The 19288-nt window shown below is 39.8% G+C and overlaps 1 protein-coding gene across 1 annotated transcript; it reads right to left on the reverse strand.

Annotated features, from left to right (window-relative positions):
* Window positions 1-788: 788 nt before the first annotated feature.
* On the reverse strand, window positions 789-17054 carry ARL6IP5 (ARF like GTPase 6 interacting protein 5). The gene is made up of 3 exons (XM_034440600.3): window positions 16739-17054; window positions 3764-3981; window positions 789-1964 (listed from the first exon to the last, which is right to left on the reverse strand). The coding sequence occupies exons 1-3, from the start codon at window positions 16912-16914 to the stop codon at window positions 1792-1794; spliced, it is 567 nt and encodes a 188-aa protein (XP_034296491.1). The 5' UTR covers window positions 16915-17054; the 3' UTR covers window positions 789-1791.
* Between the last annotated feature and the right edge of the window lie 2234 nt (window positions 17055-19288).

Below are 19288 nucleotides of genomic sequence, written 5' to 3' on the forward strand. Positions count from 1 at the left end.
CTTTTCACTTGGTTTTAGCACATGTACAATTTATTCCAAGACCAAATATGGAGGTTCTCTTCTTTGGAATTTTGCTATGATAACAATTCCATAAGAATAGCTTTGTAGCTTTATAACTTTATATAGAATAGTAATACAAAAGCCTGAAAGGAGCTCCTCTACCTTAAACTGATACAAGTAATTGTACCAATAGCAAACGTCAACCAAATGGGGTGCCTATTTATTGGAATGTTGTATTTCAGAGACAAATCTATTTAAATAAGGACATGAAGGGAACATTGTTCAAAATTATAGTGGCATTTCTACATACTAAATACAACTTTACTATTTCGTAATTTAATTAAAATGACAAAGCTGAAAACTAAACTAAACCAATGCATTGGAAGAACCAATGCATTCTAATACAACAAGCAAATCAAATGTAGGTCACTGGACCTACATTTTTTTATGCTGGAAAACACACACATATTCTCCAACAAATAATTTGTTGCATTTTACAAGTAACTTTCAGTCCCAAAAAATGTTACTATTTTAGTTCCAGTTCCAGAAGGAAGAGCTAGGGATAGGGAGTTACAGAGCTAACATTAGTTACCGTATTTTTCAGAGTATAAGATGCACCTTTTCCCCCCCTAAAAGGTACGTCTTATACTCCGGTGCGTCTTATACTCTGAAAAATACAGTAATATCAGTCTCACAAAGAAAGAATTGGATGAGTTTCTTTTCTAACTTGCTGTTTGCAGCATAAATAATGTTGCATGTAAGTGGAACAGAAAAAGGAAAGGAAGAAGTTTGTGGTACTTTAAATATTATTTATTTTTCTTGCACAAAATTTAAATCAAGTGTCAGTATGAGATATTAACAAACAATAAGATTTGGTTTTCCAGTCATACACTCAAGGAGATTCATAATTCTATGTAATGGCAGATCTCAAGCCTGACAATTACTAAATATTATTACTAAAGCATGTATAATACCTGTGCGTGGGCATGCACAGAAAGTCATGTTCCTCCTGTTACAAAATCTGCCCCCAACAGTACAATTCTTCATATGCATACAGAAAGAACAAAGAAGGAATGTTATTGGCTAGGTGTTATCTGTGCAAGCTTGCAACTCATGCAGGGGGAGTGGGGAAGGATTCAGCTGCTAGATGGGAGACGGATTCAAATATCCCACAACAAAATGGGCATATCATACTTCTAATTGCAGGTCTCTATTTCTCCATAGGGAAACCACGTCCCACTCAAAAGGATGTACATAAATTAAGATTTATTTTTGCACTCAAAAACAGTCGTTTGGATATGTGCAGTAGCACAGTCATGTTGCTTGAAGGTCAAAAGAATACTGTGCATTTAGAATGGCCACAAAATAGGCAGTTTGGAAAATACTTAACATAGAGATAAAAGAGTCTGAAAGAAGTTAAGTCTACCTTTCTACATTAGTGAGTGCCATAAATCAGGGGTCTCCAACCTTGGCAACTTTAAGTCTGGCGGACTTCAACTCCCAGAATTCCCAAAGCTGACTGGGGAATTCTGGGAGTTGAAGTCCACCAGGCTTAAAGTTGCCAAGGTTGGAGACCCCTGCTGTAAATTACCCAATGCATTTGTACCTCAGATACTTTTGACAGGTTATAAACGGGACACTACCACCCTGTGCAGAGGAAACTTGGACCACTTGGGGTGTTTTATTTTGCCATACTTCAACTCTTACAGTCTGCATTGACTTCCCGCTCACAGACTGAGAAATGATGTTGGACAAAATGAACAAATTCCCCAATATAAACTGCCTGTTTAATTAATCCTTTGCTTTAGCCAGGTAATCGGCTAGTTTGGAAATGGTCTCCTCCTGTTGTTCAAGAAGATCCAGGATAATTCCCATGGGAGTCTTCTTTAAACCAATGCTTTCTATCTTGTTCTCCATCTTGTTCTTTATATTTCGAAGCCTCAAGGATGCATGAAGAAACATCACTAGGGAAAGGAAAGCAAGAGTAAACCACAGGTATTCTTCACTTAGATAACTGGCGAAAAAGACTTGACACTGTTACAGTGGCAACCAACATAACTGCTCAATTGACATAACTGTGTTAAAGCAATAGTCAGGTTTTTTTAAAAAAAAATCATAATTGGTCAACTAAACCACAATAGTCTAAGCTATAAATCTTGATTGATAAGCTATAAGATGCATTCATATATCAAGTTAAAAAAAAAACAAATACCATGAGCCGCACTTTGTGTATGATCTGTGAACCCAGTCAATTTTTTTTATTGAATTTCAGAATTGTCATAAAGGTAAAGGTTTCCCTCGCACATATGTGCTAGTCGTTCCCGACTCTAAGGGCAGTGCTCATCTCCGTTTCAAAGCCGAAGAGCCAGCGCTGTCAGAAGACGTCTCCGTGGTCATGTGGCCAGCATGACTAAATGCCAAAGGCGCACAGAACGCTGTTACCTTCCCACCAAAGGTGGTCCCTATTTTTCTCCTTGCATTTTTTACGTGCTTTCGAACTGCAGAAGCTGGGACAAGTAACGGGACCTCACCCTGTTACACGGCACTAGGGATTTGAACCACTGAACTGCCGACTTTTCGATCAACAATCTCACGGTTAGCCACTGAGCCACCGTGTTCTTAGCATGCTATATGACAGAATTGTCATATAGCATGCTAAATCCTAAAATGTTTGGTTTGGTTTGGCATTCTTAACGGAGTGTATGAACCCAGCCACTGAAACTTGTGAACTAAAGTTTATGGTTTAGTGCGGTGTTTTCAGCCTTGATGACTTGAAGACATTGGACTTCAAAACTCCTGAACTTGGAGTTGAAGTCCACATATCTTCAAACCGCCACGGTTGAAAAACACTGGCTCAGTGCATTGAGTGAACCAAACCAACTGTGGTTTATTGCATATTAACATTGCATTTATTCAATATCATAGCTTAACATGATATGTCAACCACATCATTCAATGTACTCAAATAAGGAATAAATTATATGCTTGTGAGAGACTTTTTATCCTGGGTTAACAGTAACAGAATAGCTTCTTGTTCAAGTTGAAATTATGAATTGTAAGTAAATCCTTTCTAAGACTCCTATTAGCAACAGTTTTGGCTAACCTAGCCACTGAGAAAAACAAAATCCACTTGGAAACAAAATCTTATCATGCGTACGCAAAACGTAACATTTATATTTTTCAGATCCTTGATTCTGAATGAAGAGATTATTGATTTTTTGTTCCGCTGGTGATGGAGTTCTGCAATCTAGCCCAGTCCAATTAATGTAATATTAGTTCATCTAAATCAGGGGTCCCCAAACTTGGCAGCTTTAAGACTTGTGGACTTCAACTCCCAGAATTCTCCAGCCAGCATAGCTGACTGGAGAATTCTGGGAGTTGAAGTCCACAAGTCTTAAAGCTGCCAAGTTTGAAGACCTCTGATCTAAATGAACAGCCAGCCAGGTATTTATGTATTTATTAATCCAATTCATACAGCCACCAATCTAGCCCCAAAACTCTTGGGGGCAAACAAAAGAAAATACTGCTAAACGTGGCTGGAGGCTTCACAGTTAAAACTGTTACCCTGCCATCTAGACTGTAAATAAAAATCCCTGCACCTGAATATCACCAGTAAAAGCATCTACTGATGTCTCTGTCTATTTGCAGTTAATGAGAAATGTTTCTTGACACCTAACGTTTTATGGAGAGAAATGAAAGCAGCTGCAGAAGGAACTGACATTCAGTTTTATGCTTGGCTATGGACAATATAAGAAAAACTCACAGAACAAAGGAAACGTGATTCCAAACAGAAACACCATGACGCCTCCGAAAAAGGATATCAGGATGTAGCTCAGTAACATAATTGCTATGACAAAGGCAGCAGGGTAGTGCTTCTTAAACTTGCAAATGAAGTCTTTTTTGTGGGATGCAAACACGAATGCTGTGAAGACCAGGATCACCACAAGGATGCCAAGCAGCATATTCAGGGGATTCAGAAACCTGCAAAGATATGGACAATGGTGAACAGGGCAGAACAAGTGAGAATGGCACAACAGGACAAGCCAGCTTCTTCATACCCAAGTAGAACCATTGAGCCTCTTGGCTTCAGACTCTCTGTCTCTGAGCTGTATGGCCTCCTGGGGGTTTAGTTTCCACCCATTGCTTCTTGTCCTGCCCTCAGGTGCTTTGGAGAATAGCTTAACTCCCTCTTCTTTGTGGCAGCCCCGGACATATTGGAACACTGCTCTCAAGTCACCCCAAGTCCTTCTTTTCATTAAACAGATATACCCAATTTCAGCAACCGTTCTTTATAAGTTTTAGTCTCTAGTCCCCTAATCATCTTTGTTGCTCTTCTCTGCACTCTTTCTAGAGTCTCAACATCTTTTTTACATCGTGGCGACCAAAACTGGATGCAGTATTCCAAGTGTGGTCTTCCCATGGCTTTATAAAGTGGTATTAACACTTCATGTGATCTTGATTCTATCCCTCTGTTAATGCAACCTAATCCTTCTGTTAATGCAGATTGTTGAAAGCTGCCCAAAGTCACTGGGAATCAGATGGAATACACGTTTGAAAAATATTTATAATTAAATCGAACAGCAGAATACAAACACACCGCATTACACTTCAAATAAATAAGATGGTTTCAAAGTTATTTGCATCCTAAAAACCTAACATAGCTCAGGAAGTAAACTCCAAATGGCAGAGAAATATAGTTAGTGAATGATTAACAATGAAAAATATATACACCAAGACTCTTGAACTGTTGTCTTCATTTATACAATGCTCTCTCTGTGTGTGTGTGTGGGTGTGTATCTAATTCAAGTATTTATTCAATTTTCTCTAAAACATCCTTCAGAAATGCCAAATGACCAGTCACATCATCCCTAGACAGTATGGCAGACATTTAATTGGGGATGGCTGCATTAGATCCACAAATGTCATCTTCCTTATCTGCATCAAAGGAAACTATAGTTTGACCACTGATCATAGGTAAATTATTGGAAAAGTTTTGGAAAATAATATCATGATCTATCTTTGTTTAGTCAAAGAAGGATAATAAACCAAAGGCAACTCTTACGAGACAACACGGAAGAACAGACCACTGGATTTTTGACTATGGTCATGGTGAAACATCCGTAATAATGTTGTACTATGAAGTATATTTGGGTTGCCAGCTATGTTCTGGGCAAAGAAATACGTCCTGTTCTAAACTGCCCAGTTTGTGAATGAACCATTCTTGATGTCCTATCCAAAGCTAATTCTGGAACACTGCCTGCTATGACACGTCCACTAGTGTCCACTCTCATAAACAACCAATAGGGTTCAGTTCGTTTAAGATTGTCAAAATATTGGATGCCACAGATACAGCTGGAATTAGCAAGTGTCAGTCACTTTTCCTTCACATCAGTTGTTGACCACCTGTTGTTGTCACTCATTTGAAATCCAGAGCGTCGTACTACAAGCGGTCTCTGTTCAATGTCTGAGTCACTTCTGGTCAGCTATATTTAGAGAACGGGAAAAAATACCTTTCTGGAAATTCTGCCTGGAAAAACTGAACAGTTAACCAGGCAGAAATCACTGCTGTATATTTATTTCATAGGGAATGTCGCTCTAAAAAAGTAAGCTTTGTATACTGCATTTAGTACCAAAAAAAAAAAAAAAATTATTGCAACAACTTAGTTTAAAAGTTAGCTCAGAAATATTAGGCCAAGACTCAGTAGGGGATTAGTTGAGCAGCATGCAAAGCTATCTTTCTAATGTTGTCCAGAGCCTAATCTACGTGTACATGTTTAATCTACACCTAGGGCAGGAGTGTCAAAATCAAGGCCCGGGGGCCAGATCTGGCCTGCGGGTGCTTCAATCTGGCCCACAGGGTCGCCCTGGAAACAGTGAAGTACTGGCCCGTGGTGCCTCTGCTAGCAAAAACAGAGCTTGCGAGGGCTGCACACAGCTCTCCTGAGCTCCATTTTGACTGGCAGAGGGTTGCAGGAGGCTGTTGCAGCTGAAAATGGAGCTCGGGAGCCTGTTTTCACTGGCAGAGTGTTCGGGCCACCACAGGCGCCCCTGACACGAGTGACATTGAGCTGGCCAGGCCCACCCTGGCCAGGCCCACCCTGGCCCCCCAGGTCAAACACAACCCTGATGCGGCCCTCCATTAAATCGAGTTTGACACCCTGACCTAGGGGATGCGGTGGCACAGCAGCTTAATGGTCTGCACTCCAGCCGTTCAAGACCGGCTCTTTGAGATGAGCCAAGCTCCCACTGCATGCTCCCTGGCTCCTGCCCACCCAGCAATTCAAAAGCATGTGATACTGCAAGTAGATAAATGGGTACCACTTCAGTGGGAAAAACCTAGCTGTGTTTGTGTGCGCAGAGTGCAGAAACCAGCACTTGACCTGGCTGGACATGAGCCATCATGACACAAGTCACGATGAAGAAGCGAGAAGAGACCAGTGGGGGAACCTGGAAGAGTCAGCAACCTGAATGCCACTAGTTTGCTGGTGTAAGCTAGTTCGCCCCCTGTGGTACACCAAGGATAGGCACGGAAGTGCCGAATGAACTAGCAATTTAGGTTGTCAAGACTGAATTATGTCCAGCATGTGTAGATTTCCCTGACATTGTATGCCATATGCTAAATAAATACCTACACCTAGAAGCATTGATTGATGAGCTGCTATTAGTTTGGCGAGTCACAAACTAATGCAGTACAAATATCACATTTCTAGCAGGATGCAGAGCAAGGAATTTAACTCAACTGATACGAAATTACATTGGTTTTTGGCTTCCAGATTACACCTGAGCTACCACATTTTGGAGACAGTAATTTTTGACTTGGCTACACGCCAGAGAGGCAAAGAGGAGTCACACTCTCTCAGATTAATCAACTTCAGAGGATTGTTTAATGGAAGCATTAACCGAGCCCTGACCAATCATTTTATAGCTGCTAGAAACTCTGGTCTGACACATGAAGGTGGTTGTACATTAACACTCACATTTGTCACAAGGAACATCGTACTGAATCCCCTGTCACGCATGGTCAGGTCACTTCTGGTCTAAGCAAAATTAACTGCTACTTAGGAACACCCCCCCCCCCAAATGGGGCAGCACCCATGAGGCACCTGATGGATCCGAAGCACCTTCAGATGTTGCTTAGGATGTTTTTCAATATTTTGACAGGTTGCTGATTGTCTTTCAACGTGACAGTCTCAGGGTGTACATTACTTTCCTGCAAATCCTCGGAAGTAAAGCATCAGAAACAATGCCTGGGGCACCAGAAGAGAAAGACCAGGTGTGGATCTGACTGATCCCTGATATGAACTCAAGTAAATAAGTATAAGGCAGGGAAAGCTTTCACTTTTAATGCTTTTTTTTTTAATATTCTCATTATTTCGTGACATTGTAAACTGCCTAGAGTTGCTCGACAGTGTGATTGGCATGTAAATCAAATAAATAAAATAAAAGCACCACGATTTCTTCTCTCTGGCTGCTTTATTTAAAATAATGTATTCTTCTTAGGCAAGGATGATTTCCTGCCTAGAAAGATTCAGCACATTTTAAAGCAGTAATCATAACGACAGCTGGCAACCTTACTAGATTTGGCAGAAAGAGATCAGGAAAGGTTTACTAGGTTGCCATATGTTTCCCTGCAGTGAGTCAACATTCAACGTCCTAGTTTTTCCAGACAGTGAATGGAAATAGAAACCACAATAAGATGGAATTGTATACATGGGCAATTCAAACTGATATTTACGTCTCTTGAATTGAATGTGTTATTGATTCCAACATTACAGTTAGTGATGTCATCTGAATAAAACAACATAACCAAGATTAGGTTTTTAAAAACTTTGTAACAACAAATACCCTCTTAATGGTAAGCGATTAACATGTCCCAAGATTAGCCATTCAGAATATTTAACTGCATAAATGTTTGTAGGTTGATCTAGTGTGTGACCATATGGAATCTTATTTTTAAAATAGTTCGAAGTAAACAATTCCAGGACTTGTTCTCAGAACTATCCACACTGAAATTTATTTCATCATTTTATTTTCCCTATCTATTACGGCTATGCGGTCTTTTGAGTTCTATTCTGAGAAGGTGGTTTGGAGCATGTATGAGTGTGAAATTGTTTTTAAAACAGCTGCAACTTGTTTCAAGACTGCATGACTGCCCTCTCTTCTCCAATTCATAGAAAAGGCATGGACCTTTCTATGCACAATCTAAAATGTTCTACCTTAATAAATGTAATTTATATGGTATACAGTGGTACCTTGGTACTCAACTGCTTTGAAGCTCATCGAATTTGGTACTCAACACATTTTGACGCATTGTCCTGGTACTCATTGTTCGTTTGGTACTCAACGCACAAGCTACAATTTGTCAGTATCAGCTGTCTTGTAACTCACTACATTATTATGAGGACTACACTACATTATTATGAGGAAAATTTGTTTGGTTCTCATAATTTTTGGTACTCTTTGAGCCTCCTGGAGCCAATTAAGGATGTGTACCAAGGTCATAGAAACAACTCAGATTTTCAAGGATCCTATAGAGCTAGTTTAAAATCTTTAAAAATAGTGTTTAAATCAGTTTTTCCCCAATCAGATCCTTCTAGATGTGCCAGACAATAACTCCCAATTCTCATTATCCCAAACCAGCACAACCACAGAGGTGAGATATGTAGGTTTAATTCCTGTAATTCCCAATCATCCCAATGTGACTCAATGATTCAAAATTGCTATTAATCATTTTACTAACAGACTAGACTTTTCCTTTGAGTGGTCTGCTTCTGGTGCTCAAGGAATGCAGAAAATGAATAGCTGAGTTGGCAGCATATATTACAATTTGGATGTACATTTCATTGTAATCAAAGATTTGAATCTTTGTAATTTAGAAATTAATTTTTATTAAGAAGTTATTAAGAAGGCCAATAAGGGTTATGAACCATTTCTAACTCTTAAATATAAATGATATTTTAAAAATTGGGATACAAATGTGTTTTATTCTGTTGCGGGAAGCTAACCCCCACCCCAGAAGAATGAAATATTTTGAGGAATATTAAAAAGGCAGAATATTATATTTCACTAAAGGGAAAAATGGAGACATATGCTCTTGGAGACAGAAAGCAGCCCCCATCTTTCTTAATAGCCTCAGCAGATGTCAGCACTTAAGGGATAAAGAGCTTATTGAAAGAAGCCAAGTATCTAGGTAGCTCTATTCATAGGCAAAGCAAATTCTGCAGGCAGAAATCCATTCAAGACAGGATATTTTGAAATTCCCTGCAGCAAGGTCTGAACAAAGATAGGATTAGCCCTCAGCCACAATAGGAATCGGCCCACATCCCTTCATTGCATCACCCTCAGAGACTTCAACCAATCTTACCTGAGACCAGGGCCGGATTTAGATGAAAAGAGGCCCTAGGCTATTCCACTTATGAGGCCCTTTCACCTATAGTGAAAGTGTAATTTTAATTTTGCTAACAATTTGAATGTAGGCCCCTCTTGATCTTGAGGCCCTAGGCTGAAGCCTAGTTAGCCTATAGGAAAATCCGGCCCTGCCTGAGACAAACATCTAGGATTTGTACTTTGCCTATAGAGCCAGTTATGACCCCAAAAAACCCCTACATGGCCCCATGGGAGTCTGACAACAGCCAATAGAATACATGTTCTTGAATAGGAACAGAAAGTTCAAGTGGACAGCCCAAAGAAGGTATAAAAACCTCTCACTCATAACTCCATTTTGTCAGTTGTACCATAAATGGACCCTCTTTCCAATCAGCCGCCAGCCTCCATTTTGTCTCCAGTGCCTTTCTCCCAGCTTGGAATTGAACCAGATGGATATTTCTTCCCCCACTGTCTTCTGGATAAATCAGCTTTACTAAATAGTATTATTTAAAAATTTATTCACATTGTCCCAAACTATATGACATTGTATCTCCACATATCCAAATCAGAGACAATAAACAGAGTATATTTACTACTCTTCAGTCACAAATTTTATTCCTGAATCCAAAATATATGAGTTGGAGTTCAGATTCATGGTTGATTAACATTGATGTAGAAGTGGCACCATCTATATATGCAGATCAAATCCAATATTGTAAAACTGAACATGGAAATCTCCAGATTGAACGAATGTAATAAAAACCATTTAATAAGTTTTTGAGACAACATTAAAGATATGTGTCAACAGAAATTGAAATGTCAACAGGAATTTAATTTCTGAAACTTCTAAATCACAAAATGGGAGGCTAATAAAGCATTTATGAGAAGGTTGTTTATCTTTCTTGCATCAAATGAAAAGCAGTTTAAAAACAGAAAGTACCTTACCAAATGATGTGAAACAATTAGAAACAAGTCATAAACTAACTTACATTACACATAGCAAAAAATGGATGAATATTTGAATGGCATATTACTTTTAAAATTTACTGAACAACTAACTAGGGGAAAAAAAGTAAATTAGAATCATTTTCCTGGGCTCTAAAATCAACCAAAGTGGTGACTGCATCCCAAGATCAGAAGACACTTGGAAGAACTGCAATGTCTGTCATGAATAATGTCTGGAAGAGTAAAGACATCAGCCTCACAACCAAACTCAGATTAGTTAACATAATAATTTTTCCAATTGCTACTTGTGCTGTGAAACCTGGGCCTGAAAAATGTAGATAGGAGAAGGGTAGATGCCTTTGAACTGTGGTGCTCTGGAGGTGACTATTATGCATCCCATGGACTGCAAAAACCACAAAAAGAAAAAAGTTCTAGACCGAACCTCACCAAAAATATCACTTGAAGCCAAGGTCACCAAACAGAGACTGTCATACTTTGGTCATGTCATGAAAGCTGACTCATTTGAAGAGTCAATCTTGCTGGGAATGATCAGCAGAAAAAAGAGAAAGGGGCCATCCTAGTACCTGCTGGCTGGACACTATAAAACAGGAATGTCAAACTCAAGGCCCACGAGCCAGATGGGTGTTTAGATCTGGCCCATGGGGCCACCCTGGAAACAGTGAAGGACCAGTCCGCAGTGCCTCTGCCAGCGAAAATGGAGCTCGGGAGAGGGTTGCAGGAGGCTCTCCCGAGCTCCGTTTTTGGCTGTGATGTCCTCCTGCAGCCCTCTGCCAGCGAAAATGGAGATCGGGAGGGCCATGCGTGGGCTGCAGGACATCGAGCTGACCATGCCCATCCCAGGTCCCTGAGGTCAAACACAACCCTGATGTGGCCCTCAATGAAATCGAGTTTGACACCCCTGCTATAAAAGATGACATTGAGATGACCGTGGCAGATCTGAAAGAAGACAGAAGAGCATGGAGAGTGCTGGTCCATGGAGTGGCTGAGGGTTGGACACGACCGAATGGCTGACGACGACAACAACAATGATAAATCTCATTAAATAAATCACCAAATAAATGAATAAATATTGCAAGCCCTGGACTGGCAGGAAACTTTCTTCCCCGAATTTAAATTGCTAGCACATTCCGAAACTGAGAAAAGAAGCAGTGTAGCACCTATCAAACCTATCCCTGTATGCTTCCTACAATTATCTGGTCTTGCAAGAGCAACAGTTGAATCAGGGAGTCTGTATGCATTGTTACTTTTAAAGAATGTTAAGCCATTGCAAAATAGCTTCTTCTCCAACGGCAGACATTCAGTATTGATACCATCTTATTGAAGGTAAGTAATCCATCAGGCCTGATATCATCTGAAGTTCTCCAAGCTATAGTCATTATATACCATAGATGATATCAGAAGCAAGGTTACTCATATGATCCCCCCATAAATATAGTTCTTGTCAAGAGAGATTTACTGAGTATTATCAGCCAGCACAAATTTCTTTGTAGATATAGAGTACCTTAGTAGTACTCTGGTAATCTGAGGTTGATGTTATGCAGACAATGTTCAAACCGGAGACTTGAGAAGAACGTTAGATCTCCTTACTGAGGAACAGGTTTGTTTATTTATTTGTTATATATAGTGACGGCAGGAAGAGCCAGGAGAGGAAAGTATCCAGTATCAATAATCAACTGATGGATGCTCTGTGCTCCTGCTCAGAAATAAAAGGTGTCCCTGGGTGGAAAATGTTGCATCAAAAGTCAGCTGGTGGCACCACAAAACCAGCAACAAATATGCTAAAGCAGTGGTGAAATGTAAAATTTGTTACTACCGGTTCTGTGGGCGCGGCTTCGTGGTGGTGGTGGTGGTGGGTAATGTGACTGGGTGCGCGTGGCCTTTTTTTTTTTTACTTTTAAAAGCATTTTTTCTACAACCTTAAGAGGCTGCAGAAAAAAAATGCTTTTAGAAGCCTCTGACGATCCCAGCTGAGCCGTGTGATTATCAGAGGCTTTTTCTTTTTACTTTTAAAAGCATTTTTTCGGCCGAAGAGGTTGTAGAACAAATGCTTTTAAAAGTAAAAAAAAAAAAAACCCCTGAGCGCGGCTCAGCTGGGAACGGGGGGGGGGGGGCGTGCAGGGATTTTTGCAAATCCCTGGTTCTCCAAACCACCCGCCGCCATCGCTACCGGATCGGGCAATCCGGTCCGAACTGGGAGCATTTCACCCCTGTGCTAAAGGTTCCTCTGAATAAACAAGCAAACGAACGAGCTGATACTGGATTATCTTCTAACATCTGTTGTACAGGAAATAGAAAACATTCTCCAATACATTTTATTTTGACACTCCAACCTACATATAGCAGCAAGCAGAATGCTGGTTATATGAACCACAAGAAAGCAATGCAGGCACCTCCACTAGCTTCCTGCTCACCCACAGCGGAAGTTTCAAGCTACAAATTTAAATTTAGTATCGTTTTTGTGGCTCAGAATGCCTCTAGCTTCCTGATAGACTCCATATTTATATTTAGAAAATAAAAATGATAAACCCAGCCCAGTATTTTGGCTGTACAAACCCCCATAATACTATAAGTATCAATAACTGCTGGAAGGGTTCCTATGAATATGGATATCTGCATGATTTTAAGAATCCAAAACCACTCTGAGGAAGCCCTGCAGAAGAGGAAAGTCTTCAAATGAAAGGATAAATGAATGGGGGGCAGACTAACCCCAGAGGGGGCTGCCAATGTCAATGTCATTTTCTGGGTTTCCAACCCCTTTGATTTCTCTACGGGTAAGAACTCATAGCATCCTCTTCAGGTCAAATTCTATTTGGAGAAGACCATCCTGAAGGTAGCAAGGTGCCAAGTTTCAAGCGGTGACCTGTAAAATTATCGGTGGTTTAGAAACATCATGCATAAAAAATTGACTTCTCATATAGCCTCTTGCCCATCAACGGAAATATTCAAAGGCCCGCTTTGTTTCTGTGAGCGGTCATAAATGTTGAGGACAGATAGTTGTGATATAATCATTTCAAAGAAACAAACCAACATTATCTGAGGTGGGGGCATTATAAAGCAGCACTGTGGATCACATATGCTGTAGAGAATACCAATTCAATTTTAGAGAAGAAGATATAAGTCGCAACACTAGACTCCAGTCACTTTAAACAAACACCAATATAACCAGTGGTTGGTTGCTACCAGTTTGCCCCAGATTGGGCGAACCGGTAGCGGCAGTGGCGGGAAGCTCTGCCCACCCGCCTGGACGCTTCTGTGCAGAAGTTTCTGCGCATGAACGAACCAGTAGCAAACTACCCGTGTTTCCCCGAAGATAAGACCCTGTCCTATATTTTTTTGAACCCCAAAATAAGCGCTTGGCCTTATTTTCGGAGAGGTGTTATTATTTTGGGGCACGTGGAGGAAACTAGAGGAAATGGTGGGGACCGGCTGCCCATGCATTTAAATATTTTCAAAGAGGGCTTATTTTAGTGCATGCACTCAAAAGCCCGATTGGGCTTATTATTAGGGGATGTCTTATTTTAGGGGAAACAGGGTAAATTGATACCCACTACTAAATAAAACCATTAGTATATAACCATTACTAAAAGTCTCATTTTCTGGTATACACCCATTGTCCTCTATCCAAATGAAGGAACTTAGAACATATCTGATTAGCCAAAAAACAATTGGCCAAAAAACAGCATAGAGCATGAAGAAAATATTGGGAGATTTTATGAATATGCTGCTTTTATACTATTATTTAAGGTTGAAAAACAAGTTTGAAATCAAAATCACAGTCTACCACAATATCTATACTGTGTTTCCCCGAAAATAAGACCCTGTCTTATATTTTTTTTGAACCCTGAAATAAGCACTTGGCCTTATTGCCATGCGCTCAATAGCCCGATTGGGCTTATTATCAGGGGATGTCTTATTTTGGGGAAAACAGGGTATAATATTTTACTGTTAACTTGCCAGGCCCAAGCCTGAGACAAGACAGCAAAATCCAATTGAATCCAATCCTTTAATTACACCTAATGGACAGAATCTTGCCAAACTAAAGCTATAATCTTCTAATCTACTAGATATACCAAGAGATTCTAGGGTGCTGCTACCTTAAGCTCTTTCCCCTCCCTAATCCATCTTGGGACTGTGGAGTCTCTGAATTTGGGCAGATCTCTGGGAAAGCCCTGTGTTGCTAACCCCTTCCCCCCATTCCTGCAGGTGCACATTCCATTATATAACATGTCTTTTAGTTATAGACTATTGTATGTTGATATACAATATTATGTCACATAGAATATATTTTATATATTAACATACAATATTTAAGCAGTAATTTTTTTTTTTAAATTTGATTTATATGCCGCCCTTCTCCGGAGACTCAGGGCGGCTTACAATGCTTTAAGCAATAGCCTTCATTCTTTTGTATGTTTTATACAAAGTCAGCTTATTGCCCCCACAAACTGGGTCCTCATTTCACCTACCTTAGAAAGGATGGAAGGCTGAGTCAACCTTGAGCCTGGTGAGATTCGAACTTACAGTAATTGCAGACAGCTGGTGTTAATCACAATGCTTTTAGTCTGCTGAGCCACCAGGTCCTTCATTTGAAGTACAGATAGTCCTTGACTTATGACTATTTGTTTAGCAACAGTTCAAAATTACACCAGCACGGAAAAAAGTGACTTCTGACCATTTTTAATGTTTGTTTTTAACTTTTTATGTTTTAGCTTATATGTAACTGTAAGCCTCTCAGAGTTACCCTAAGGTAAGATGGGCAGCCAATAGATTTTATAAATAAATAAAAATATTTTTCACACAACCGTTGCAGCATCCCCATGGTCAAATGATCAAAATTTGGATTCTTGGCAAGTGGCCTGAATTTATGATGGTTGCCGTGTCCGGGGTCATGTGATCATCTTTTGCAACCACCTGACAAAATCAATGGGGAAGCCAGATTCACTTAACAAATTGCAGCAATTCACTTAACTGTAACAAGAAAAACCATAAAGGGCAAAATTCACTTAACTGTCTTGCTTTTGCACTCAATTGGTCGTAAGTCAAGGACTACCTATAAATGCATGTTCCACGAAGACAAAAATATTACCCAACAAACGTCATTGGTTATATTGAATATGTATTATCTGGCTCAGTGGTGGGTTACCCCCGGTTCGGACCGGTTCGCGATCCCGTTGCGAACCGGTAGTAAAGGTAAGTAGAACCCACCTGTGATCTGGCTGCATTTTATTTATACAATGGTAGCACCAAATGCATTTTCATATTTCATAATTTTTTCAAGCCCAGAGGAAATTGTGTTCATGTTTAAGGAGAGTTATATCCTCTCAAAAGGTCATGTCTCCATAGTTATTAACTGAGAAATGCTTTTGAAATGCTGAATTATTTAAACAGTGACACATCATTTACTTTTTCACGTAGCACTAATCAATAAGGCTACTGAAATACTAAACATGCCCTAGACACAAAGTAGCACTGTGATGATTTCATCTTTACTGCTCCCATGAGCACTGCAGAAACAAAACACTATTTTAAAGATACAGCTGCATTTAAAAAGAGAGACACCCATTTTAAACTAAAGAATTTTTTTTTTTTTGATAATCCCTTTAAAGGCCACTTGACGGCCAAAATATATACTATTAGTCACATCCTACATCATCAATGGCCTCCAAAGAGAAACTTAATGTTTACTTGCTCCACCTCAAACCACACCTTAGAAAGCCTGCAAACCAAAAACCTTATGTGGCAACTCTTAAAATGGAATTTTAAATCTTTTTTTTTTTTTTTTGCTGGAGCTGCATCTCTTGCAGTTTATTACATAAAGCACAAATAGCTTCTTTTTTAAAAAAATTATAAAATGAAGCTTGAAAATGAAAACCGGACTGCCTTTACTGTATCTAAATATTTATCCTGAGATTACATCCAAGATTCTCAAACATGCCCAACTCTCTCTTGTTGAAACCATCCCATTCGCTGCTTTATCACCAAGCCTCGTTAAACTTTAGGAAACGCACGACGAGGGCAAACAACTGCGCATACGTTATATTCCCTCCATCTTAAAAACGGGGAAGGTAGGCCTAATTCTGGGAGTTGTCACTGCAACGGGGCCGCGGTGCTCCAGGTGGGGGAAGATGGTTCGAGGCATTTTGGGAGCAGCTCTCCTTAACCGGAAGCCTTATTACTCCATAGGGCTGCTTCCCACATCAGAATGGCAGCCTAAGCGCAATCCCATTGCAAGCGATGCCGTCCTTTTTTTCCCTCTCCCCACGGCGATCCTTCTGCAATGGGGGGCAGGGGGCAATATATATATATATATATATTTATATATATCTTCGCGTTGCCCTGCTTAGCTTTAGGGGACAAAGCTATTCCCGGGGTTCCACGCCACTCATCCTCCGAGGCGCGCGCTTACCCCACGATGGAAAACACCACGGCAGCCACCACGAGGTAATTGGTCTGGTAATAGAGCAGGTTGCTGACCACCCGGTTGTTCCATTTGGAGATGTCTTTGAAATCCGGCACGGCGAAGCGGTCGTGGCCCGGGATGAAATCGTCCCACGATCTCAGCGGCGCGACTTGCACGTCCATAGTGACTCTCCCATCCGGCTTTCTGCGGCAGGAGCGGCAGCAACAGCGCTACAAGAGGCGGCAGCGAGACGTCAGCAAAACCTGGTTAAGAGCGACGGGGCTGGCCAAGTTCATCAGCCTTGCATTTATGGTTGCTTTGCCTGCAAAATTAGCACAGAGAGAGAGAGATACAGAGAGAGAGAGAGAGAGAGTGACTTAGTTAAAAACTTTGAATAAAACTTTATTACGGTCCTCGACCAGCAATAGACATAGAATAAATTAAAAATAATACTGACATTAATCATGAATAGTAACATCCCTGTTATGTAAATACATAATCTCAAATCGTTAGGGTCATTCCCTAATTTACATGAGTGGAGAGCCGATAAGTATGTGAGTAAATGTATTTTTCCAATAATTGTTATTGATAGCCCCAAAAAATTGGCACCAGTTGACATCTATAATTCTGTAACCAGTTTTTTTCTTGTGGACATTGCAGCAATACTTAGCGATACTATAGTTAGTTAGTTAAAAAAAAAACCTCCACTCCTTCCTTCCTGATGTGCTTTTTGAAGATACCTAAGAACATTCTGTTTCTTTTCCTAAAGCAACTTCATACACACACACACACACACACACACACACACACATATATATATATATATATATATATATATATATATATATATATATATATATTTCTCTCTCCTTCAAAACATTCTGTGAAATACCTCTGATTGGAGATTTTACTGTTAAAACAGAATAATTGAGTTGGCTTTAGTGTTTCAGGATGCGACCCCATCTAAGAATTTGAGTGAAGAGTAAGGTCAGACTTCAGTTCCATTAGATTGAATGATGATGACCTTGTTGGAAGCATGGAGGAGCAGACAGATGAAATTTATTGAAGAGCTGAAATGAACTTAAACATACTTTTTTTTTTTTAAAGGCCAAGGTGTATTTATGCTTGTGGGATAAACATAATTATAATATACAGGAAGTGTATTTCATATGTATCCACCATGTTATTTTCTGTTAGGGTAAACAAAAGTGATAATGTGTCAAAAAAAAAAGTGATACATAATTAGCAAAAGTGATTGAAGTGAGATTTAGGAAAAAGAAAATCTAAACTAGTGGTTAAGGTCCTGGCCTCAGAATGAGGAGATGAGTTCTAATTCTACTTTAGGCATAAAAAAACCAGCCTGGTGACTTGGAACATTGTTTCTCAGCCCAATGCACCTGTTGAGGGAAAATAGGAGGGAGGAGTATTAGGTACCTTTCCTCCCTTGAGTTATTTATAAATAATAAAGGCACGGCGAAGCCTTTATTTGTTTATACCAACAATGTGCCCTAGAGCTCTCCTTTACTCTTTCATCCTTGCACATTGTCCTTCCTTCCTTTTCAAGGCAAAGATTTATACTCAGCAGGTGTAAGTTTATTCATATGTAAAGAATGCTTGGAGCTGTTGTACAATTTTTTCCCTTGGCCCCCAGCTCAACTGGAATAATGTGTCATTTGTCCACCTCTGAGCCAATGAAAAGTTGGCCCTATTAATGACATAACCACCCACCAGCTGGATGATAATGGTGGAGTAGATAAGGTCAATGTTAGCCTTATAACTTTTTTTTAAAAAAGTTAGGCTGAAATCCACCTGGAAACTATTTAGACATTGTTCTTGACTGATCTTAACAGTATATAATATCTTCTTTGATCCAGTTTGTTCATGTTGTATCTTGACTAGCTTACAGGTACAGGTAGTCCTTGACTTACAACCATTCATTTAGTTACTTCATTTAGCAGCACTGTTACGTGATCAAAATTTGCGCACTTGGCAACTGGCATGTATTTATGATGGCTGCAGTATCAGGCCTTTTTGCACCCTTCTGACAATAGTCAATGAGGAAGCCAGATTCACTTAACCATACTACTAAAGTTAGTAACAATTGCAGTGATTTACTTAACAAGTGTGGTAAGAAAGGAAAACGGAGCAAAACTCATTTAACAACTATCTTGCTTAGCAGTGGAAATTTGGTGCTCAATTGTGGTCATAAGTCAAAGACTCCCTGTAGACTGTGTTATTCAACAGATCTTTCTCTCAAGTAAGAGTGCAGAGGCATATAGCATAATTTTCTTGCTCTGAATACTGATTTCACAAGCCTTTAACAATCTAATAAATGTTTCACTAGAAGTTTTGGAAAAATGCAAAGTTGGAGAAACAACTATTCCTTTGAAATGGTTATGTCAGTTTTAAAGATGCAATTACAGAAACTACATATCAACCAACTGTTCCAAAGGGGCAGAATCTATAATCTATAAGAAAAATCAGTGAGGAAAATGGAATACAGTTTCTCCTGCAGATCTTAACAATTGGGTTGGTTTATAGGAGAAGGGTGAGTAA

This window comes from Pantherophis guttatus, chromosome 2 (assembly GCF_059756535.1).
Source record: "Pantherophis guttatus breed Tessera chromosome 2, ASM5975653v1, whole genome shotgun sequence".
Taxonomy (NCBI): domain Eukaryota; kingdom Metazoa; phylum Chordata; class Lepidosauria; order Squamata; family Colubridae; genus Pantherophis; species Pantherophis guttatus.

What these genes read in the sequence shown, in the direction of transcription:
- ARL6IP5 (XM_034440600.3), bottom strand. Translation starts at nt 16,914, where the DNA reads ATGGACGTGCAAGTCGCGCCGCTGAGATCGTGGGACGATTTCATCCCG. An exon ending in GTGGTGTTTTCCATCGTGGG is followed by an intron (nt 3,982 to 16,738) that starts GTAAGCGCGCGC and finishes ATATCTTTGCAG; the next exon opens with GTTTCTGAATCCCCTGAATA. An exon ending in AATCACGTTTCCTTTGTTCT is followed by an intron (nt 1,965 to 3,763) that starts GTGAGTTTTTCT and finishes TCCTTTCCCTAG; the next exon opens with TGATGTTTCTTCATGCATCC.